General features: G+C 44.7%; 1 protein-coding gene across 1 annotated transcript; it reads left to right on the plus strand.

The window, feature by feature from the left end:
* The first annotated feature begins 10,796 nt into the window (after positions 1-10,796).
* Positions 10,797-25,216, plus strand: LOC124752479 (loricrin-like). The gene is made up of 7 exons (XM_047249000.1): positions 10,797-10,955; positions 18,363-18,444; positions 23,787-23,852; positions 23,946-24,161; positions 24,234-24,575; positions 24,684-24,740; positions 24,894-25,216. The coding sequence occupies exons 1-7, from the start codon at positions 10,797-10,799 to the stop codon at positions 25,214-25,216; spliced, it is 1,245 nt and encodes a 414-aa protein (XP_047104956.1).
* The last annotated feature ends 207 nt before the right edge of the window (positions 25,217-25,423 follow it).

Here is a 25,423-nt window from a genome sequence, read left to right on the forward strand (position 1 = left end):
TACTCAAACACGACTCATGAGCCGTCCTCGCAGCATTAATCCCGCCAGTACTTCGTCTCCTGCCTTCCAAATATCACACAACCTCTCCTGCATACCTTGCAGAACTAGCACTCCCGGAAGAAGGGATATTGTTGAGACATGGCTTATCCACAGCCTGGGGGGTGTTTCCAGAATGAAATTTTCACTCTGTAGCGGTGTGTGCGCTGGTATGAAACTTCGTGGCAGATTAAAACTGTGTGGCGGATAGAGACTCATACTCGGGACCTTCGCCTTTCGCGGGAAAGTGCTCTACCAATTGAGCTACCCAAGCATTACCCACGACCCGTCTTCAGTGAGTAGAGCACTTGCCCGCGAAAGGCAAAGGTCCCGAGTTCGCTTCTTGATCCGGCACACACTTTTAATCTACCAGGAAGTTTCATATCAGCGCACACTCCGCTGCAGAGTGAACATTCTGAAAACATCCACCAGGCTGTGGCTAAGCCATGTCCGCGCAGTATCCTTTTTCTGGGTGTGCTAGTTCTGCAAGCTTCAAGGTATGCAGGAGAGCTTTTATGAAGTTTGGAAGGTAGGGGACGAGGTACTGGCGGAATTGACGATGGGTTGTGAGTCGTGCTTGGATAGCTCAGTTGGTAGAGCACTTGCCCGCGAAAGGTAATGGTCCCGAGTTCGAGTCTCGGTCCAACACACAGTTTTAATCTGCCAGGAAGTTTCATAGCAGCGCACACTCCGCTGCAGAATGAAAATTTCATTGTGTTGTATGTCATCAAGATTCTCACTGTGAAACTGTAAATCTGTTTCGTTGAAGATCAATGTATTCACTTTAATCATATGTGGTGAACAATTCCAGTCGGTCACTTCCTTTATGTCATAAAGCTAATATTTGTTTGAGTCATGGCTAGGGCCTGATTCGTCAGTACTGGCCTCTTCTCTCTCTTGGAAACAAAACGTTGTGGCTACGCCGCATTCTTCTACTTTTTTGTAGCGACTGCTTGTGTCAGCCAGCGAGTCCTTTGTCCACACACACAATGGAGGTATAATAATGGATTAAGGTGGTATATCTGATGCCAACGTCTGCAGTGTTAGTTACACCATACATTTGTTTCTAGTGGAAATGTTTGAAGCAAAAATACCAGGCTGGGTCATTCACAGGTTTACTATTTATTCTGATTATAGTGTAAAGTGTAAAGGAATCATTTCATTGACAGGCAGACTCATTTAATCGATTTTTTCTTTACGGACCCGACTTTTGGTTGTGCTGTTTCTTTTTTTATTTCTTTTTCTACTGTAGTAATTCTATTTCTGTCATGTCACTTTATATTCTCTATTACTTCATCTCTTAAAGCTCTCTGGGTGAAAACAGTGAGAAGGAAAGACTGGAAACCGAACGAACATGGCGAAATATGTTCTCAGCATTTTCGGGAAGAGGATATAGACCGAACACCTATGTCGTCAGTCCGTATCAAGGAAAATGTTGGATTACGAAAGCAGCCGTTTTATGTTACAAACTTCTCTTTTTTTACTTATTGGGAAAGCGTAACAAAAAAGTTATATTAACGTGATGAAATACGTCATATTAATGGGTCAAATATGCATTTAAGGCCAGGAAAATTTCTGAAAATGCATTTCTTAACAGAAGCAGTATAACATTCTCTGTTTAAAACAACTGTTACGTTCATACGGCAGAGATTAAAAGCAAGGCGCAAACGTAAACAGTAGTGAGCTGTTTTGTGTCATGTAACATGACAGCGCCGGCTTCAAAGCAACGTGAAGCCTAAGGCTTTAGCGCCATCTCCCTTTATTAGATCACCGTGGTTCGAACAGACACTCGTATTCAAAGTAGCTCGCACAAGTAATGATCATCGGTTAGAAACATAGAGAAGCAAAAATTATGGAGTGGGCTTAGCACACTGTCACCATCTAACCGAAATAGTCACGTGAAGGTGGTATGACTCTGTCGTTCACATGCCGCTATACATGCAAATCGAAAATCTTCAGAGGAGGAGAGCTACTTTTCGTTGCACAAAGGTCTAATTATAACTCTTCTATTAGTATGAGACACTTCACATGTTGATTAGTATCTAGTTTCGTGAATGAACTTTTGATTATACCTGGCAGATTAAAATTGTGTGCTGGACCGAGACTCGAACTCAGGATCTTTGCCTTTCGCAGACAAGTGCACTACCAGCACAGGAGAACTTCTGTGATCAGGTACCGGCAAAAATACAGCTGTGTGGAGGAGTCGTGAGTCGTGCTTGGGTAGTTCGGTTGGTAGAGCACTTGTATGCAAAAGGCAAAGGTTTCGAGTTCGAGTCTCGATCCAGCACGTATGTCCTTGTCCAACAGGCAGGACATGTTGAAGTAGGTTCCATATCTGCAGCATTGATTTTGAATAAAATGGTAGCACCAGTAGCACTTTACTTTATATTTCAAGAACCCACAACCGGTTTTCGTCCACTATACTATACGCCAGGCGTTGTTAGAGAACACAAAACAACTGAAAATTCTGTGTCCTTTGAGGATAGCTGACGTATACGTAGCAATGGATGATGACATTTTTATATTAGGAAGAAAAGTGCAACTGTTGTTACTATTTTATTCAAAATTAAAATTATGGGACTAATTTATGTGACTGTATAGCCATACATTTACGAGACAAGTGCTGGATAAATTCTGAAGTGCGGAAGTGTACTGTCGGTCAATCCAGGGAGTGTGTAAACGTTAATTTTTTAGAAATTAAAGGTGCTCAGAGAATTATAGAATATCTTTTTGAAACTGTAATGGAAACGAGAATATGAACCATTTAATTATGGACTGTGTGAACACAGAAAATAAGATAGCAATTGAGATAGTGAAAGGGTCCTGCTAATTGCCAGCTGGGTAATTGCATTGAGAGCAACCTCTGCTTATGCTGTGTGTTTAATTTCCGTCTCCTGTTACCTGAAGCGAATGGGCAAGAAAATGAAAACTATCAGAAGCAATTGCAGGAGATCATTGTGTGAGATTTCCCCCATCTATTCCTCTGTTTAAATCCCTATCTAGGCAGAGAATGAGCAGTATTTGTAACTTGACATAAGAGAATATACTTTTAATTTAAAGTTGGCTTTCGGCTTCAGCCATGAATTAGGTCACAGCTTGGGGAGACTCCTTGTGAAGGGAACTTACTTTTCGTGGGGACACCGCTCTGGGGGTGGCTGTGCTATGCAACGTTATTCCCTGACAATAGGAGACAGTTACGTGTCCCTGCGGTGGTCTGAGGGGACTTCGGAGGCGTCTTTCAGGCGCCGAAGTATATGTTCAATCTTAGGTATTCCTTTTTCACTTGTCTTATAACATATCCTTGTGGACAGGCCGACCTGGCCACACCTGAAGACGCGGAGCTGGAAGAATGAGTCTTCGCGATAGATTTTCGGACACGTCTCGAGTTAGATAGTGCAAAGAGAAATACTCTTTATAGTTCCGACACAAGGGAATTACCGAAAAAGTTCCAAATTCCGTAACAATCCGGTGGCAGGGGATTGGGTTGCAGAAGCATGCATCGTCTCTCTCTTCTTGCTTGTCTTTTTCTCTCTCCATTAATCGTTCCTAGATCATAATGAGATGAGATGATAGAAAATTGGACTTTCTCTGCCCCGTTGGCTAGTCTCCAAAGTTTAACATAGACGGATAAGAACTGAAAACAGCCACTAGCCTGATCGGGTGTTGTTTGTATATTGTGGGCTAGCAAGCAAGCTTACACATTTTCTTCCGCAGACCCGAAGTGGAACTCTGAAAGGAAGCAGTCGATGCTTTTGAGTTACAGAACTGGAAGTTGCTGGACTACGAAGGAAGCAGACGCAGAACTCTTATGTTATCAGCATCAAGACACTGCTAATGAATTCGGAGAAAATCAGCTCCTCACGGACGAAACCACAGTCATCCTCATGGTAAGTGTAGCTCTGGAAGTTTCGTGTTATGTTCGATCAAGTCTTGTTCATTTTGAGATGCAAGATTTTATTCAGGTCAATTTCAGTACTCTCATTAAATTCTAGTTTCTTAATTAACGAATGATTTAGGGACTAACTAGTCGTATCCCACTGTTTGATTTTCAAGAACTGCTCATACAAATGCCTCATTGGTGGCTTTGGTTCCCTGTGGATAAATGACTAGCCCTCTTGAAGCCATAATGTGACCATCCGTGCACTAGTTTCTGGTTCTGCCGGGTAATACGAGAATTGTCCCGGTTATCAATGAAGATGTACTTCACACTTTATCGGTCTATGTCACTAAAGATGGAGCTGTATCATAGTCGCGTATCCATGGGGTAGGGCATGTTTAAGAGCTATTTTGTGATCAAGGGACTGGTAAATGAGGGTGCATCGTGAAGGGCCGCATCAAGCCAGTCAGAGGACGAATGCTCGTAAAAACAATACTTGGAATTAGCATTAACATAAATTAGAGCCTATATATATTTTTGTGAGACCCGCCAGGATAGCCGAGAGCGCTAACGCGCTGCTTCTTGGACTCGGGTAGGCCCGCCGGCCCCGGATCGAATCCACCCGACGGATTAACGACGAGGGCCGATGTGCCGGCCAGCCTGGATGTGGTTTTTAGGCGGTTTCCCACTTCCCGCTAGGTGAATACCGGGCTGGTCCCCATGTTCCGCCTCAGTTACACGGCTCGCAGACATCTGAACACTTTCGCACTATTCCATGGATTACACTCGACGCAGACAGTTGGGGTACACTACTTCTGTCCCGGAGGGTACGGGGTGGCTGCAGGAAGAGCATCCGGCCACGCCTTAAACATTAACATTAACATGCCAAATCCGATTAACGATGGTTGACCCTGCATAACTGCGGGACAAGCCTCAAGCGATAGAATATTATTTTTATGAAACGTTTTCGTATTTTTAAGCGTACTTAAATGCCATCAAAAAGTAAGCTTTCAACTTGGGCGTGAAAGTCTGCAGCTTGTTACTAACAGCCTGCATCTATGGTGGAAGTACACTGAAAACGTACGTTCTGGTGAATATTTTGTAGCAGTGGTTAAGAACGTGTGGATTCTTACATAAAATTTCGGCAGCAACCAGTCACTGTTAATTTTCCTATGTGTTCTACGTGTTGGAAGGCAGTGCTACTATCGGTTTCTTACAACAGGTTCACCCCTAGACGGTTGCTGACGTTGATTTCATGACATTTACGTAGTACTGGCCACAAGACATTGCCACTCTCCTGAACTGTTGAAAGTTCTTGGGGTGACAATGCCTTAATTTTTTTTCGCACAGCCAAAAACAGCAGATTTCTTTCTCGCAGCTGCTTATTTTTGGAACAAAACCTGCGACCAGCTTAGAGACAGAAGTGACGACACTTTCTGCGTGACCTGACCATCGTTTTGCAGGAGAATGTTCAGGCACGTACAGTGCAAGCTGTTACTGATTTGTGTGACTGATGGGGCTGCTAAGTGCTATACCACCTACTGCATTCCCCTGACTTAAGCCCTCGTGAGTTCAACTCTATTTCTAAACTGAAGGAAACATTTCACGGAATTCGCTTCAGTACTGCTACAAATTAGTCGGGCAATAGACTGCGCCGCTCGAACTGTCAACCCAACTGGCACTGCTAAGAGTATCCTACGACTTCCACATCGCTGGCAACGGGTTATACACAATGCTGGTGGCTACTTTGAAGGTCAGTAAAACTTTGAAACACGTATCTATTTTGTACGAGCTGTAAATAAATAGTTGCAGCTATTAAAGTTCCAACCCTCGTAATACCGCGTTTACGAATTTCCTTCCTGTCTTTTATACGGTACCGTTTCTTCATCGACAAATGAATAGTCAACTTTTAGGCATCGACAGTACACAGGTGCAGAATTTTACAGATAAATAATCTTGATCTGTTGTAGAGCAAACATATCTCCGTATTTTAAAGCTATTTTTGTTCGGTTGCTGTCTCGCTATTTCACTTGTGAGCAGTTGCAAATTTTAGTTGTAATAAATACTCATTCAATGAATATGCATTAACAAAAATATTTCTGCCTAGAGAAACTTTTGTTGCGACATTTATGCAAATATTGAATCTTCTCTGATAAACACATTCTTTGGCATAGTTTTCTGTTTGTACATCATATTTGTGCACAAAGAGCAGTGTGGTCGATATGCTTTGGTATGTGTGCGTGTGATGTTCTCAGTTGCAGATTACAGAAAAGAGTTGAATCTTGCTTATTATTCCAAGAAATATTAACTTCTCAAAAGCGATCAATAGTCTCATAACACAAAATTCTCACTTTCAGGAAGCCTATTACGTTATTTTTAGTTTGTTGTTAGGTCTGATTAGAGTGTAAAGGTCCTATTTCTTATGTCGACTTTTTTTTTTAGGTTAGCCATCTCAAAAAACAGCGAGTTCCTAGTGTTCAGTACAACTTAAACTAAACTATGAACGTTCAAAAATGTAATTGCGGTCTTTGGTCTTAAGAAATGTAATTTTTAATAGGGTTTGCTGGTTTGTTTTAATATTTTGTGCGATTACACCTTATAATGAATTCTTTGTTGACAGTGTCGGTTCATCGGTTCATTAACAATCTGTCAGATGAGAGGTTTCCTGAAAGAAAAAGATTACAGACTAAATACAGTGATTTCCATTAAAACTGCATCATGAGGGTAACATGTAACGTACTTCCATCTCACCAAGGGGTTGACTACTCAAACGATTAGCGTTTTAGAGCAACCGGCCAAAGCAGGTAGGAGTGACGCCATCTGCATTCTGTATACAAGGAAAGCTTCTCTTCCAGAAATCAGATTTGAATGTTAGTGCTTTTTAACAAGATTGTGTTGTGCCTCTTGTGCGAAGCAAATATGAATCACAATTCGACAGCAGAAAGCACTTATCGTGTGCAATTGCAGTATATTGTTCTGCAGTACTGCTGCTCTTGTTGATCCGTGTCCCAGGGATGTCAAGCGAATATGGAATGGATAGGATCAGGAGGCCCATACTGAATGTAATGAGGGATTTAACCACTCTGCAATACTAGCGCCTGACAGGCCAGACATATGCTGCACTCTACAGTGCACTATCGTAGAACCACTGCACGCACGTTGGGTTGTCAAGTATCTTTATGGTTAGTGTGAGCATACGGAAAACAGCGAACTGTAACATGACGACGAGTATTGTGATCTGTCTACACTGCAGCGTAGAGAGACACGCCGACAGTGGTACCCCCAACAATGCCCCTGGGCACAAGAGTGGGACCACGTTCACTCATTGGACAAGCCCAGATTCTATGTAAGCATCCCGACGAAAGTAACCTTGTATAGAGACATCGAGTAGAGCTACCGTCATACGAGCGCAGCACATGGCATCGTGACACCTACTCCATTGGGTACACAACACAATCAGCTCCCGTTTGCATGATCAGTAATTTGGTCAGCAAGTGCTACTTTGCCAGGGGTTTAAACCGCTGACAGTGGCATATCTTCGAGCTCTCTGGGATACCTTCCAACAAGATTGCACAATCCTCGTGCTGTACTGACTTAACTCAATACACAAGGTGTTCAACCCTTGGCCTGGACAGCAGTTTCTCGATCTCACATCCAATGGAAACATCTCGACAGTCATTGATGAATTCCTGCAAAGATCTGAAGCAGCATGGAATGACGTACCTGTATATGTCAACCAAAGTGACTTCGACCATGAAAATAAAATTAGAGAGATTCTAGCCTAAACTTAGGCTTACTATCAATCGTTTTTCCCGAAAACCATTGGCGACTGTATAAGGAAAGGGGGGAAGAGACTCTGGTACAGAAGTACCCTCCGCGACACATCATAAGGTGGCTTGCGGAGTAGATGTAATTTCCATGTAGGTGTGCGCTCCTCATCTCTATACACCGGGTTGTTATAATTAAAGTGTAGCTACTCTGGGTCGTCTAGTGTGGGCTGTATTTATCATATGGTAGTGAAACTTGATAGATACACTGATGAGCCAAAACCTGCTTACAACTTGTTTGTCCGTCTTTGGAATGAAGTACGTCACTAATTCTGCTTATCAGTGATCCGATAGTTTGTTTGTAGGTCTGTCTATATAAGATGTCTACGCACAGCTCATGTACTTCGCGTAAACATCGGGCCACTGATTTGCATACGCGATGATGGCGCCCGATAGCGATGGTTTCCATACGATTTACTTTAGGCGACATCACTGTGTGGTAACTACAATGCTCCTCAATACACTGTAGAAGAATACTTGAACATACTCTTTATTTGAATATAACTTTTTTGAGACTCAGAAGCTTATGTCCATGAATCAGCATGGTTTTAGAGCTCATGCGAAACTCAGCTTACCCTCTTCTTACGTGATATACTGCGAACCATGGACAAAGGACAACAGACAGTGCCAGATTTCTAGGCGTTTGACCTGACTGCAGTCTGTTAATGAAGGTTCAAGGACTCTGCAGAAAACCGAATTTATGGATATTGGTCTGTAATTTTGTGGGTCCGTTCTTCTGCCCTTCGCACATACTGTAGCCACCTGTGCTTTCTTTCAGTCGCTTGTGACTCTGTGCTGGGCGACCTAGCGGTGGACAATGGTCATAATGTTCTGACTTATCAGTGTATACCAATGCGTTAATGCGAAACCGATTGACGCGGGAAAAAAATTAGTCTCAATTTTGACCACCTGCTGCAAATCTTGCGCTGTACACTCTCGGTATGGCACCACGCTGTTATTCGACAAATCATAACTTTAGTGAACAGTGTGGCTACCGAGAAGAGAGACCGAGTGCTGTTAGTGAAATATTTTAAGTGGACGGCGCAGTTACATTGCTGTAGTGAGATAGTATGGCAAACTGAAAGGTCTGAGGAGAGCGCCGATGTCATTAAATGGTTTAAAGACTATAACAATGAAATTCGAAAACACGGGTGAGCCTGGTGTGGCTCCTGGAAGAGGAGGGCGTCCCATCCCGCTGGAGGTTATTGGCGAAGTTGCTATTGCTGTAACTGAACATGCAGCACGTGCCCCAGGTAGAGCTAGTCCTCCTGCAGTGTCACGCGAAATTTCCATCCCATGGTTAACAGTACGGAATGTTTTGCGGTCACTTTTACACTGGCAACTGTACAAGATCGAGACGATGCAGCGACTGAAACCTCATGATCCACAACAACGTACTGAATGATCTTCAGTTTCTGGCACAGCTAGAAGTTGGTGACATGTGGCCGGGCAATATTCTGTGCAGTAACGAGAGATATTTACACTACAGGTTGTAGTGAATAAACAGAACACCAAATTCGGGGTACTGTCAAACTGCTTGTTGAACACCAAGAGCTACTGCACTCACCGCATGTGACTGTGTATGGAAATGCTGCGAGCAACTGTTGATCAAGTCGTTTTACGGATCCATCATCTCGTCATCATTTCTGGTGCTCATATTAAAAAAAATTGCGTAAGCAGCGGTTAACAATAACATCAGCATTATGCCTCTTTCGCTTGTTTGATCTTTTCTGCATATTTACGGTTCCCAATCCATTACATATACAAACGTTTCCATACGTCTCTTTTGCACTCACAGCGCAGGATTTGCATGTGCTGCCAAAAATTGAAACTGCATTTCTTTCTGCATATATCGAGTCCGCATTTTAGGATATCTGCGAGATTTCGCTGCCATAAAATAACTACAGCCCACACCAGACCTCTCTCAGTAGCTGCACTTTAATTATAACCACACGATACGTTTGGATGGATGCTGCAGAAGCTGCTGTGCATAGCTGGGCGGAGGGGGGGTGGGAAGGGGGGCTGAGGGGGGGGTGTACTTTGTACTAATGTCACTCATTCTCTTTCCTGTACCACTCGCAAATGGAGCTAGGAAAGAACGAATGTCTATATGCTTCCGTATAAACACTTATTTCTCTAATGCGTTTTCGTGGATAGCCATGTGGTCAGCGAGTCCGACTCTTATGCAGGGGACCCGGGTGCGATTCCTGTCGCTGCCAGGGATTTTCTTGGTGGGAGGACTGGACCTGGGGTGCACTCAGCCTCGTGATGCCAACTGAGAAGCTACCTGACTAAGAGGAATCGGATCCAAGGTTGGAACGTCGCCAAAGACCTGAAGTGCAGTGTGTGACCACATGCCGCTCCATACCGCATCCGATGATGAGTGACAGGATGACACAGCGGTCTTCAGGGCCTAACTGCAAAATTTTTGTTTCCATGGTCCTTGAGAGAGGTGCAAGGTGATCCCAGTAAGATAATTCTGTAGTGTATCCCAAATGCCGTTTCTAGAAACTTCAACAGACGTAGAAAGCAATAATACTTGATATAACTGATTTATATATATACGAAAAGAACCTCTTCTTCCCTCCACACTACGGCGTCATCAATAAACAGTAGTAGATTGCTACTCACCCTATCGGTCAGATAGGTTATGTACTTGGTTAAGTACTTGGTATAGGGAACAAGAGTGGTCTTGTCATATTCCATGGACATTGCTTGTTCAATGCCCAGCTGAGCCCCCCGTCTGCAACATATTATCATGTATTCTCCCCACTGTAGTGTGTACGCACAATAAGTCAATCGTTATTTGCTACTGTACGTGGCATGGAAATTTTTCTGCCTCAAATGAGTTTAGGTGCGATATTGCAACGAAGAAGACCACGAAGCGTGGGAAGTCGCCAGAGGACGTGTCAGTTCTGGAACAGCTGGAGGGCAGCAGCGATGAGGTGCGTGGGTGCGTTACGCGGAGGGATCCCAGGCTTTGACCAAAGAGGTCAGCGCGGCGGTGGCCCCCGTGAGAGGCGTGTATCGCATCGCGGGCTGCCTGCTGGCGGGAGATGTGCGCCGCCCGACACTTTCTCCGGCCGCTATATAAGCGCGCGGCGCGGGGCTCTCGGCAGTCGGTGAGCAACCGCGCCACACCAGCAGCAGCTGCACAGCACCAGCCAGAGCAGAAAAGCGTTCTCCTGCTCACAGACATGGCCGCGCCGCGCACGGTGAGTCCGACCTCTGAGTTATGAGACCTAAACTCCACTCTGCTGCAGGGCTGAGGTCTACCTTCTGACGTGGACACACTAGAAACCAGGAATCTACATGGGGGGCCGTGCGTATCGGCCAGAACACCACTCACTACTTACACCCAGTGATCCAATTACTTTCTTACTTACTTTGCGCAATGAGGCCCAGAGGACAGCGCGTAACTACACTGCTCTTCTTCCACTGGATTCTGTCTCCTGCGTTCTGTCGCCAATCACCATCCATGTCTCTCAGCAGCAACTCCATCTCTCCACCATTTCTTTGGTGTGCCTCGAGGTCTCCTGGCAGAAAGAAAAATCCCTGGGCTTCTAAGGCCGTCCATTTTTGTCCCCACTAGCGACCTGCCCATTTTACAAGCCGTCCGTGTTTCATCAGGGCTGCAATGTTCTTATAATTACTTTAGCATGCAACCATTGATAATAGGAATATAATACTCTTTCTAGCACATGGGATATGGTTTACTAGCGACACTTTTGGGAATAGATTCTTCCTACACATCCAGTGACACCTAGTTGCGAGTTATTTTGTAGTTTCAGTCACACAACTATAGTACATACACACCCTGAGGCGTCAAAGAATCGTCAGTTTAGTAATGGAGAGAAATTTGGAGTGTAAACATTGGTGAGGGAGAGCAGGGCTTGAATACAGTAATGCAGGTTCAAATGGATAGGATAGGACAGAACAGCGTGGAGAACTGCAACAGATCATCCTTCCCTTGAAGACCACAATAACAAACTACACACTACAAGGCACGGGCGACCTGTAAACTCTCGCTAAAACCTGGACCTGTTGTTTCATGTGGACATCCTTGAGAGTAGGAATCTACATGTGCTCAACCACGGAGCTGCTGGAGTCAGACCTATGCCAGGATGGTCGTCACCTTGTAGTACTTATTTACTGCACAGTACATATTCACACTCTGTTTTCCATAAGATACCATGTGGACTACATTTTTTCAGAACATGAAATATGACCTACCGGTGACGCTTTGCCAAATCGATTCTTCATATACATCCCACGAGACTCAGTCACCAACTTGACTTTTTTAGACGACAAGTCAAAAGTTACGGTGTATATCGTCACACAACTGTAGTATGTACACTATACTAGGTAGACAGAGAAGATGCAACGAAGAATGGCACTTTCAATCTTGAGATCGTTTAGCTTTATTGATCTGCTCCGGTGGCAGACGCTAGAAGAGAGGCTTTACAGCTGCAATTTCTAGTGTCGGGAAATGTATTGTTTCCTCTAACTGTGTCTTCCTAAATGACCACGAGGAGAAAATAATTGGAACTACATCTCACAAGTATACCTACGCAGACACGCTCTCACGGTTGTGAATGGATGCTGATAATGGCACCTCAAATACCATTTGCCATATATTATTAGGTGGATTGCGGTGTATAGTTGTAGATTTGGACTATACTGGAGCTAGAATTGTCCACTGGCGTCGCTAACGATGCGGTCGTAGGTATAACGCAATTATGAACGCTGATGCTAATCATGATCCTTCTTTCTGACGAAATTATCCATTGTTTCCCCAAATCAGCTTACAGACGGTGGAGATAGATCTTTCAACAAGACCATCATGAGCTCATTCTCCCAAACCTTAAACAAGTCGAGCATATTCGTAGTCTTTAGAGTAAGAGGACAGCGATTTTCCAACATTAAAATTCTGTAGTGTATGCTTAACGCAGGACAGGGAGTGGCAGAATAGTGTCTAACACTTCGCAGTGTGCGATGGAAGCGCAGATAGAACTTTAAGTCCCGTCGACGATGGGGTGGTTGGAAACGGAGAGCAAGTTCGGTTCGGGAAGAAGATGGGTTGTGTCATTTTTTGGGGCATTATTCCAACGTTTGTCTTATTTTCGGAAACACGGAAAATCTATGTCTGTACGGACGGTTGTAGATATGAACCGCTCTCCTCGCCAGTACGAGCCTAAAGTCTTAATAATGCTCTATCTCTCTCGTTTCCACAAGTACTTTAGCAGAACGTGGAACACCTTGGTGAATGTTTCAGTATATTCCTACCTCGTTTCCATGTGTTATCTGTTTTGCAAGGCTACATTAAATGTTGGTTGCCGAGATACCTCAAGTTACCGTCTATGAACCTCTGTGCACCTCAGTGCCTAGAATCAGGCATACGTATCAGTCGATGGTCCAGCCTGCAATACATGTTACTGATAAGTACCGTTACCGTTACCAACCTCAACAGCTACTAACTGAAATTTAGGTCTCGAAATCAAACTATACGACTTGTTTATTATATGGCTTAGTACCATGTGTCTAAAAATTATCGTTAAATCAGGGAAAAATCATAAATTATTCCTATTAATAGTTATAAGCTGCAGCTAGCTAGCTATTGCACAAGCTGAGGAACATACGATTGTTAGGATAAGACTTCGCAGGTAATCTATTGACACTATTCCAGTTCGCAGCATTTTCGTTCATGTGCATGTTGTAAAAAACTTTCATTCGGATTATGGGGTACGCCACTAAAATCGCTCGATAGCAACCCAAGCAACTAACTAGTCAGAAATACAAAGACTTCACTTTCTAATAGTTGCGGGAATATGATGTTTCCACTTACGCATCTCACTGTTCAGCAACAATCTTAATACAAACCTTGATGTAGCCTACAAAAGGTCTCTCATAGGTAATTACTTGTAACAAGCACGTGAAATGCTTTCCCGAATCTCTATATTAACCCATCATAAGAGACGCTGGTGCTCCTACAGCCTCACTGTGTCGGGGTTAGCGACCGTAAGCAGGCGACTCCGGTCGTAAACAGAGGCTCGCGGTTTGCTGCGTTGCGGGTCTGCCTAACCGCAGGTGCGAACACTGTCACTCTTGTCGGTCAGTGGGTCACAGAGAGCGCGAGTTGCAGTGGCAGGAACGAGCCGAAAAGATTTACGTACCTGCGGTTAGTTTCTATACGTGTAACAAATTTACTAGACCCACAATGTCATTTCAGGGATGAGCAACATGTACAGCAAAGATAAACTGTCAAAACTGGCGTAAAACTCCTTAGAGAGCAGGTGCTGTCCATCTTACCACATTTATAGTTGAGGCACCTCTGCCGAAATCGAATTGCGATGACAAATTAAATTCGACTCATTTCGTTATATTTTTGAAATGTCGCTAAAAACTTCTTCCCTAAAGAGAGGTGTGTGGCACACACGACAATTCAACATGTGCGAAAGTCGACGTTGTTCTTTAGTTATATTTATCCTATAACTTAATAACTATATCGTTTGACTAGGCATTTACTTGTTACAGAAGCGTTTTGTTTGTTCCGAGCTATACCTAGGGACCGAGGGAAGTGGCATAGTTGCTGAAACTCCTAAGTGTTTGAAATACACTTACGGTCAGTCAGTGTTAATTTTCCGCTGATTTTCTTAGATTTCTACAGAAGTATGTCACGACGATTGTTTCGAATTGCTTTCTTCATCCTCCCCCAGTATGAGCTCGTATTTTGTCTCTAATGACGTTATGAGCTGGCCAGACAAAACATTCGTCACCCCACCTAAGAGAGAACACTAGAGACCTGTAGAAGGTGTTTTACTGGTAACAAGCGGTCCTGTCACGGTCCAACATTGAAGTAAAAGTGGTAGACCCCAAACGGTGTTTCGAATACGTGGAAACAGTGCAATAAGATGGGTCGGCGTGAAGGCATGGAAGAAGAGAAGAAAGATGGTAGCATGTTTGATAGTGCCCATGAACCAAGGGTAAATAAAGTTCTCCGATTTATTTGGGTAGCAATGGAATCTGTGCGACTCGTCTACAAGGAGTGGTGTACTAGTCGAAGGCATGTAACATGGCGCAGAACTGTCCTAACCGACAGAGACCGGAAACGAGTGTTACCCCTCGTCAATGACTTTTCAAAGCCGACAAAAATTTTGCTCTAAGTGAATGCAAGTCCATCTCAACCAGTTTGCCAAAGAACATTGCGACAGGAACTGTATACAACGGACATTTGGAGTCGAGTACCTCGCAAAAGGATACTGCTCGCACTGGCATATAAGGTTACAATTTTCAGTAGTTCAAAAAAACACAGAAATTGTACTGCAGCTGACTGGACGCATGCATTGTGGTGGGGCATCACAGTTTTTCCTCTCGTCAAATTATGTAAGGAGCTGATTGCACAGCCGGCCCAAGAAGGCGTTTAAATCGCCGCGTGTGGGTGGTGGCTGGAGGTGATTTGGTCCATTCATTCAGGTTACGGTGAATATAAACCACCATGTTTTTTCAATGTTCTCGGTGAGCACTGATCCTTTTCTTCTACACCTTCACGAAGACTCTTCCAAGATGGCAACAACAGTATGACGATCACTCAGACACCATATCGCATCTCCACTAATTCACTATTTCAGCCGATTCCAACCATAGAGAAACTGTCTGAGCAACGTGTGAAAGGCATCAAGCCGGCTGCTGTGGCCGAGCGGTTCTAGGCGCTTCAGTACGGAACCAGGCGGCTGCCAAGGTCGCAGTTTCGAATCCTGCCTCGGGCATGGATGTGGGTGATGTCCTTAGGATAGTTAGGTTTAAGTAGTAGCGGACTGATGACCTCAGATGTTAAGTCCCTTAATGCTTAGAGCCATTTCTGAAAGGCATCAATCAATATCTCCCCAATTTAGTAGCTCTACGGGATCTAATCATCAATCAGTGGCTACAGCTGGATATGGCAAACCTGAAGAATTTTGTAAACCCCCGTCGTGACCGAAATGTGGCCATTTTCAAGACCTGAGCTATTGATTTATCAGTCTCCGGTCCATCAGTCTCTCGGTGGACCTACACTGACCAAAAAAACTGCAACACCAAAACATAATTAAAGTAGAGTGATGAAATTTCTGGAATTTATTTGTCTAGGTAACATATTTAAGTGATTAACATAGCAAGATCACAGGTTAATGCAAGCGTGAGATAAGCCGTTGCAAATGTGAAATGCTGGTGCATTAATAACCGGCGTCACCGCCAGAATTGATACAAACGTACAAGCATTGTGTTTTAGAGGTGGCGGTTGTCAGTTTGTGGGATGGAGTTCGAAGCCTGTTAGACTTGATCTGTCAATACAGGTATGGTTAATGCTGTTTGCGGATGACACTGGAGTTGTCGTACGTTGATGTCCTATATGTGCTCGATTGGAGAGAGATCTCGTGACCGAGCGGTGCATGTCAGCATGTTGACACTCTGTAGAGCATGTTGGGTTATAACAGCAGTATGGGGGCGAACGTAATCCTGTTGGAAAACACCCTTGGAACACTGTTCGTGATTGGCAACACAATAGGTTGAATCACCCGACTGATGTTCAAATTTGCAGTCAGGGTGCGTGGAACAAACACCAGAGTGCTCCTGCTGTCATACGAAATCGTACCGCAGACCCTTACTCCAGGTGTTGGTCCAGTGTGTAGCACGCAGACAGGTTGGTTGTACGCCTTCAACTAGCCTCCTTTTAACCAACACAGGGCCATCACTGGCATGGAAGATGAACGGACATTCATCAGAAAACATAACAGGCCTCCATTCTTCTCTCCGATGAGCTCTCGCTCGACACTACTGAAGTCGCAAACGACGGTGGTTTAGGACCAATAGAATTCACGCTATAGGCCGTCTGACCAGGAACTGTCTTTGAAGTAATCTATTTCTACTAGTTCGTTGTGTCACATCGGTTCCAACTGCTGCTGAAATGGCTGCTGCAGATGCAGTACGATATGCCAGAGCCATACGGCGACCACGATGGTCTTCTGCCCTCTTGGTAGTGCCAAGTGGCCGTCTGGAGGGGGTGTCACGTTGAAACATACGTCTAGTTACTGGTGATTCACGGTCCTAACAGAACAGGCGAACAGTCCTCGAGTCGACAATACTTCAGTTTGTCAGGAAATTCACACTAGAAGCTGTGTTTTACTGGTGCGTTTCCTGACTCTCTTCGAGTCACCACCGAGGAACATTAAGAGTTAAATCTACAGTACGTCTCTGTGAGTGTACCCCTGTTCGGAACATGAGCCTAAGAAGATCGTCCAACGAAACCACGACGGAAAATGCTGAACGCAATGTCTTTAGTTTTAACTTAAGTGAAAGTCGAGGGCTATGGTGGAAAGTTATGACACATGCAGCGCCACTGTGTTTTAATAAAATGAGTAATGAACTGACAAGTGACCAAGACTTGTCACTAGTTCGGAGTACTTTAGGAAAGTCTTATATAACATAAATTCTGAAACGAACTCAACAGTATTAGGGTTTTTCTTTTTAAGCTGAAGGTTCAGTAAACATGCTGCTCGTTTCGCTCTTTCAGTGCAAAATTTAACGTCTTTCGTTAAGAGCAGGTACAAACTTTTTCAAATATAACTTTCATCAAAATATTCCACAAGGAATATCACTTGTTATGCGAATATATATTCTATATTTCAGACTGGGATAGGTCTAAATATCTTTGGAACATTTTAAGATTTTAATTTTAACTCTGTCTGTATCAATGATTCAGCACTCTTATACACGGCACAATGTTGTGTATATGCTTTTGACGTAAAGTAGATGGCCTTTGTTGATGACAGCTTTCCCTTATCCGTATATAAAACACGGATCTGACAATCTCACGGGTATCAACTCACGCTAAATTCTACAGACTTCTTTCTGGTAAAGATCTAATCTTTAGTTAACAGAAAACAGTAACTAGTTGTCAAATGCGTGTATTCCTAAACATCTGTACCCAACTGCTTCTATACGACCTACACCAAACACTTTCTTCACACATTAATCACTGGCAGCGTCTGAAGAAAAAGCTTGTAGAAACATTAATAGCCTGTTTTTCTGTTATAACAAACGAAACCATGAAATAAATATTTTTGTTTTTCGACTTTCTTAAATTCACACTTCATAGCATTTACTTTCTTTAAGAACATTTACATTTGCATGAACCCCTATTCGCAGTCTCCGTCGACTCGGAGGCAGTGCATTAGAACCCTGTTAACGGAAAATATTTATACATCTCAGGTGGCAACGGACCGTATTCCGCTGCATAATTTCTTATGGGGTGAAGATGTATGACGCGTTACGCTCAGCTGTCCCTGTGGTGCCACATTAAAGAAATGATTGAAATGAGTGGGCTATCTTCCAGCGCCGGGACTCCACGTTCACAAGCCTTTCACACACACGGCAATGAATTGCACAATCTCATACCATTATCATCTACATGATACTGGCGTCCACTGCCTTGCTAGATAAAGCACACGAAAACTCCGATGCGTTGATTGCTTTTGGAAAAATGAATTCATATTAGGAAGAGTGCTAGGTAGACCAATAGAAAAAAAAGCATCGAAATGAAACCACGCAGAACACCTACTGACGAAGGCACGTAATGACTGTTTCAGACGCTGCTGGCCTTGTGCTGCCTCCTGGCGTCGTCCGCTGAAGTCTTCGGGTACGGCAGCAGACGCCTCGTACGCAGAGATGGTGAGTACATACAGAATATAAGTCTGTAGGTTCCCGTGGCCGTTGTCATTTACGGTAAAACTTTGTGCGTTGTTAGACAATGTCACATTCTTCTTCAAATAGTTCTGGCCACTGACTGAACAATACTTGTTGCATGCTTGAACAAACATGACGACTAAGCCTGCGAATAGGAATACGAAAAGTGAAGGTTCAAGCTGTATTCATTAGATCATCAGATGGATTGTTCTTATGGTCCACAGAAGCACAAAAAAATGTCGATAGGTGTGTATGTTCTACAGTGCTGTTTTACTGATTCTGCTGCATAGCTAGAGATCAATCCGCGAACTGTTATAGGAACTCTGCCTGCCTAACGTTATCTGTCTAAATCGTCAAACTATGATGAGAACTGTAAGAGTTTGACATGAACTGTAGATCTTATACATCATATTAGTGAAGTTCGCGTTGAAAACTCTGGCGTCGTTAGGGAGGAAAAGACAACTGTAAAGGGTATTCATATGGGAAAAACTCTGATATAGGTCCACTAAATGTCACCATTGGTACCTACAGTTAAACGAAACGTGGGTGTTTCTAAATTGTAAGTGTCCATGTTGCAGAAAGGCATCAGGATTCTCAGTATCACGGTTCTGTAGGTAAAAAATGTCAGAAATAATCTAAAACGCCTTATTCTCAGAAGTTGAAAGGTTTCAGACGAACACTGTCAAATGTGACAGCATCTCGTTAAGAGGTACCTGCTCTGTACTGGGTTTCTTTTCCCATTGGCTTTCTCATTTAGTGAGGTATCGTCATTGTGTACCAGCCATAACGCGAATTTTTAACTTTTGTTTGAATACATACGAGAAGCTTAATAAGTACGAGACATTGTTCCGTGTGGGTATCACAGTTAAGTTAAAATTAGAAGTTTATGTCATTTTAGGAAATTTGTAGTAAACACTGCTGAAGGAGCGGTGACGGTGCACGACGAAGTAGGTCACGTTTGAGGGACTGGTTATGGCGAGAAACTTTTTAACCAAGGTCCCAAGATATTTTCTTGACTGAAACTTTCACTCCACATTGGAACGTGTGCTATAGATGAGACACTAGAAAGATACACTAATGAGCCAAAAAATTATGACCACTTGTTTAATACCGTGCTGGTCCACTTTTAAAACACAGTACAGCAGCGACTGTGCTTGGCAGGAATTCTAAAGTCCCTGATGGGTTTCCTGAAGTATATGCCACCAGATTTCAATTCACACGTCACAAAACTACGTGGCGGTGGTTTGTGAGCACGCAGCTGGCGCCCAATAGATGTTCCAGTGAGTACAGATCAGGGGCATTTTCTGGCCAAGGCATCAGTATGAGTTCACGATCATGCTCCTCAAACCATTGCAGCACAATTCTGGCCTTGTGTTGCGGAGTGTTGCCCTTCCGGAACACGTCATCGCAATCAGAAAAGGTGTTCCCAATAATGTTCACGTAGATGACTGCTGTCGCGGTGTCGTCGAGTACAAGCACAGGTCCCACAGAAGCCCAGCTTAATGCACCCCAAGAAAAATTCTGCTGACACCGTTCTGCATCTGTGGCATGGTGCACGTTTCAAGCAGCCACTGGCCTGGATGACGGCGTGTAAGGACCCAACCATCGACCTGATGTAACAAGAAATGGGATTCGCTCGACAAGCGACACGTTTCTTTCTACCTGAAACTCAGTGATGCCGTCCCCACTGCATTTGTAACTGACGATGTCGTTGGATTAACATAGGTACGCGAAGAGGTAGTGTGATGTGCAGCTACGTGTTCAACAATGACCTTCGATCGAAATGCTCCGAAACACTTGTGCCTGTACCAGCATTGTACGCTGTCGACAGATCTGCCTCAGATCACTGCCTATTCTGGACTACACAGCGGGGGATGCTCAGACCGCTACGATTTGTGATGAGACATGTACGTCGAATACCACAAAGCCTGCTCGTTATTTCGCCAACTATCGACCACTCTCCATGGGTGCTCACGACAGTAGTATGCGAAAAACCGACCAGCTAAGCAGTTTCAGAGATTCTCATTTCCACCCGCAGCGCCACAACAATGCGCCCTTTGTCAAAAACGCTTATATCAGTGGATTTCAGCATTTATGGCCCGTCCCCTCGGTGTAATGACTGCCCGTTTGTCTCTCTCCCGCATACATTCTTTCCTAGTAAGGTGTCCGCAACACTACCAGGAGGCACTCATCCTCGAGGTGGGCATAATGTTTTGGCTCATCATTGTATCTCTGTGAAGTTTAGAACGCTGGGAAGACGTACTGGCTGACCGAATCTGTGATCTGTCTCGTATGTCCAGCCTGGGAAGCAGCACTGCCAACCAGAGATGTCGATTCGATGCCAAGTACACAGCTTTATCCAGTGATGAATTTCCTAATCCACCTTAGCTTCCAGTGTGAAAAGGAGGCAGATCTCAATATTCTTACCTTAAATTTCAGCTTGAACACTGGATGCTGAAGTAATTTCGTGGAGGGATAAACATTATTTGGTTCCTTTTTTTCAGCTCGCAGCTAGCAAATTTTAAAAGCAGAAGTCGAGAAATTATGTAAGCCTTGTTCCCGTAATTGTGACCAACTGAAGTCGTGTGTTCACTTATTTCTCTTTCGGAAGTATAGCTCTACAGCCGAGAATTTTCAATAACGCACTTACTCGCATCTCATATTGCCCTTACTTTGTTCAAGATAAAACTCTGCACATTGTCACAGTGAAATTCCTCTTTAGATAATTCCCGAAAGGAAGTGCCTGGCGCTTACGCAGTGCGACGCAGCTGTCTGCGATCGCTATCAGCAAAGAAAGCAAGTGCGTAACCACGCCAGTTAGCGCGCTGTGCAGGCGCTGCCGATAACGCGGGAGAAAGCAACGAGAAAGTACCCGCATGTGTTGTCTCCATGGCGTCGTGCGCTGGTGCGCCTGCAAACTCCAGTAGCGGCGGCAGTAGCTGCAAACAGTGCATCTATGTGTTCACATAGACGTTTTAAAACATCTAGAAATGATATCAGGAGGCAGACACCAAATATACCCTTTATTTTCAAACAAGTTCATAGCTTACTCGATAAAATTATATACAGGTAGTAATAACAATCTTAAACGTGTCTGCACAAGATTTGAACTTCTACAAATATGTATATTACATTCCTGAAGATCCTAATATGTGAGTTTTGTGTAGCCAAGAAAGAAAATCTTTAGCCACAGTCACGTCACTCCATTTACTCTTTCCGAGCTACAAAGTGATACTAGTATCGGGGTTCCAACATAAACACAAGAAAGTTGGTGTTGTCGACTCAGCTGATGTGGTACCTAACACAGTTTGTGAATTACTTCTGTTCGATTTACAACCTAAAGTTACGTGAGAGACATGTGAGGAAATAAGGCTTTTGCTGACATAACAAACAAAGACGGGAGTCACAGAATACCTGCTTACACGTGTTTCCATAGAATTATCGCGCCTTTTAAGCCAACTCCTGTATTGAATCTGCAAGCATATGCAGCCTCCTTTCCTTGCTGCTGTCGATAACATCTTCCATAAATATTTGAGGCTCTTATGAAGCCTTGTAGTCGTGCATTGAAGTATGAAGATTAACTTGTAACCAATCATATTACAATTTCATAATTTGTTTGCGATGAATCTGCCTCAGTGCTAGAACACACCTTCAGTTTTTCGATTATGTGTCTTCTTTATGTGCGTCTTTGTGTGCCCAACCTCACGGCCCCTGTCTCCACACACACACACACACACACACAGTATTTCACTTTATTACCATTACAGAGCAAGACATCGGTGGAACAAGTTATCGGGCCGCATTCTTTTGGTTTACGCTTTTCTACTTCCATTGCTCTTTTTCACAAAGGTTTGCATTTTATTTCACTGGTTCCACAAACAGCTGCAGAGTTTCACTTTACATGATGGTATACAGATTTTGTCCTTATCATGTGATGATCAAGTTACCGTGCAGCATTCCTGCAACACTGACCTTCTTCGTGTGAAATGAAAATGAGACAGATGGAAAAAGTAAGTAAATTGTTTGTTATTTCGAAAGTAATAGCAATAACCATTAATACCTTATCCCACTTCGTTGTCTACGGAAACATAATTGTACCCAGGCGTGCCCTCTTCGTACGAACCTAATCGACGGCCACGAAAGTCTTTCTTCAGGATTCCAAAGATATGGAAATCGCGTGGGAAGGGACTGGGACTGAATGGAGGTAACGGCTTCGCAGTGAAGCTTCTCTAGCGTACTCGAAACAACGTTGACAATATGTGGGCAATATGTGGGCGGGCCCAAAATGCGCAGAATTTTCATTGGGAAGCCTTATACATCCTGTATAGTCCTGATCCCTCCCTATGCGTTTCACACATTCTTGGAGCCCTGAGGAAAGACGCTCGTGGCTGCTGATTTGCTTCGGTCGAAGACGTGCACGCCTTGGTGCAGTTATGGTTCCGTAGACAAGCGCAAACATTTTTCCATGAAGGCACTGATTTCCTTGCCTCCAGTGGTATAAATGTATGTATTAACATTTATGATCATTACTTCTGAGATAGTAAACAATTTACTTACTTTTCTCCATTTTTCTTGTTTTCGTTTTACTGTCCCTTGTATTTTGAAATAATGTGAACAGGTTTCCAAGATATTGTTTCAGTTAATTTGTTGCGTAAGAGTCCGACTTGCGAAATACACACCCTAGATTAATACAAAAAGTGTCTTACTGTAATTGTAATTGATAGGTTACAACATTCGTTCATTTTTTTAACATTATTCTGTGCGCCCATGTTGTATTGGACTTAAGTGTAGCCACGCGGGATAGCCACGCGGTCTCAGGTGACTTGCCACGGTTCGCGCGGCTCCCCCTGTCGGAGGTTCGACTCCTCCCTTGGGCATGGGTGTATGTGTTGTCCTTAGCATAGGTTAGTTTAAGTTAGGTTAAGTGGTGTGTAAGCCTAGGGACCGATGACCTTAGCAGTTTGGTACCACAGGAACTTACCACCACTACCACTACTTAAGTGTAGTGTGTTACGTGAGCTTGGAGCAAGACACTTGAATATTTCGGATAAATCCTCTTCTAGCCATCATAATGAGATTTCCCTAGTTTTTCGCAAACAGCTTCAAGTGAATTCCTTTCGGTTTCTTTAGAGACGAGAGAGCTTGATTAGTTTCTCAGAATCTTCCATCTTGTCTTCTCTTAATATAAAGCTTGCAATTTTTGTATAAAGCTAAACGTGCACAAAAAAGAAATCACATTCTGGTGATATTTATCTTGTGGGACCAGTCGGAATGATTTATGCACGTTTGCCATTGCCAGTTTTCATCTATTGCTCTTCGGTCCACAGCGCCACTGACGAGCTACGGAGCACCTTCCCGGCCGTCCTCCATGTACGGAGCTCCTTCTGCAGGTGGTGGCGGCGGCGGCGGCTTCGGCGGAGGTGGCGGTGGTTTTGGAGGCGGAGGATTTGGGGGCGGTGGCTTCGGAGGCGGTGGATTTGGTGGAGGAGGCGGGAAACCGTCGAGCAGCTATGGAGCACCCGCCGGGCCTTCCCGGCCATCCAGCATGTACGGTGCACCATCATTTGGAGGAGGAGGAGGAGGCTTTGGTAACGGTGGTGGACGCGGGAAAAGCCACGGGGGATTCGGCGGTGGAGGCGGAGGCGGAGGTGGAGGCGGAAAGTCTCGCCCGTCGAGCAGCTACGGTGCTCCGTCTTCTGGCGGCGGTTCCTTCGGCGGCGGATCCTTTGGAGGTGGATCTTTCGGAGGTGGTTCTTTTGGCGGTGGATCGATAGCTTCTGCTCCCTCATCTAGCTATGGTGCACCCTCGTCAGGTGGTGGCTCTTTCGGGGGCGGATCCTTTGGTGGTGGCGGTGGATCATTCGGCGGTGGTAGCGGCGGCGGATTTGCTTCTGCGCCATCGTCTAGCTATGGAGCACCGTCATCGGGAGGTGGATCATTTGGCGGCGGTGGAGGAGGAGGAAGCCTATCATCCAGCTATGGAGCACCCTCAGCTGGTGGCGGATCTTTTGGAGGTGGATCTTTCGGAGGTGGATCTTTCGGAGGCGGTGGAGGAGGAGGCAGCCTATCATCCAGCTATGGAGCACCCTCAGCTGGTGGCGGATCATTCGGCGGCGGTGGGTCTTTTGGAGGCGGCGGTGCATCCTTTGGATCGTCACTATCGTCTAGCTACAGTGCTCCTGCCAAGACCCCGTCATCAAGCTATGGAGCTCCTTCATCTGGAGGTGGATCATTTGGCGGCGGTGGTGGATCGTTTGGCGGAGGTGGTGGATCATTTGGCGGTGGTAGTTTTGGATCTGCTCCATCATCCAGTTATGGTGCACCATCCTTGGGCTCGGGTTCATCATCTTCCAGTTTCTCGTCGTCATTCTCTAGTAGTGGTGGCGGCGGCGGCCTTTCTTCTAGTTATGGTGCACCTTCCTTTGGCAGTGGAGGTGGAGGCGCTGGTGGGTACAGTGGTGGTGGAGGAGGGTACAGCGGAGGTAATGGAGGTGGCGGCGGGTACAGCAGCGGTGGTGGTGGAGGACACGGAGGTGGAGGCGGAGGATACAGCAACGGAGGAGGTGGAGGATACAGCAGTGGTGGCGGCGGAGGATACAGCAGTGGTGGCGGTGGAGGGTACAGCAATGGTGGTGGCGGAGGATACAGTGGAGGTGGCGGCGGAGGTTACAGCGGAGGCGGCGGTGGAGGCGGACATGGTGGAGGAAGTGGAGGTGGAGGCCAGGCGTATGCCAGCAATGGGGGATATGTCTACTAGAATCCAGTCTCAACTGGTAGCCGCCTCTTTGCCATTCCGATTGCGCTTCTTTGAAGAGTGTTCAGCCTCCATTTTTGCCATAATAGGAAGCTGCCTTATTATCATGAGCGTTGAGGAATGATTGTTGATCTAATCGCCATGTCTTAAGCAATGCGTTTCCTGACAATATGCATGGTACCTGTATGCTCCCCGTTACATATAAGAATT

Source organism: Schistocerca piceifrons, chromosome 1 (genome assembly GCF_021461385.2).
Source record: "Schistocerca piceifrons isolate TAMUIC-IGC-003096 chromosome 1, iqSchPice1.1, whole genome shotgun sequence".
NCBI classification, from domain to species: domain Eukaryota; kingdom Metazoa; phylum Arthropoda; class Insecta; order Orthoptera; family Acrididae; genus Schistocerca; species Schistocerca piceifrons.

Coding starts and splice junctions, on each gene's coding strand:
- LOC124752479 (XM_047249000.1), top strand. CDS start 10,797: ATGTGCGCCGCCCGACACTTTCTCCGGCCGCTATATAAGCGCGCGGCG. Junction 24,162..24,233: donor CGGTGCTCCGTCTTCTGGCG/GCGGTTCCTTCG, acceptor GTGGATCGATAG/CTTCTGCTCCCTCATCTAGC. Junction 24,576..24,683: donor TGGCGGATCATTCGGCGGCG/GTGGGTCTTTTG, acceptor CTTCATCTGGAG/GTGGATCATTTGGCGGCGGT.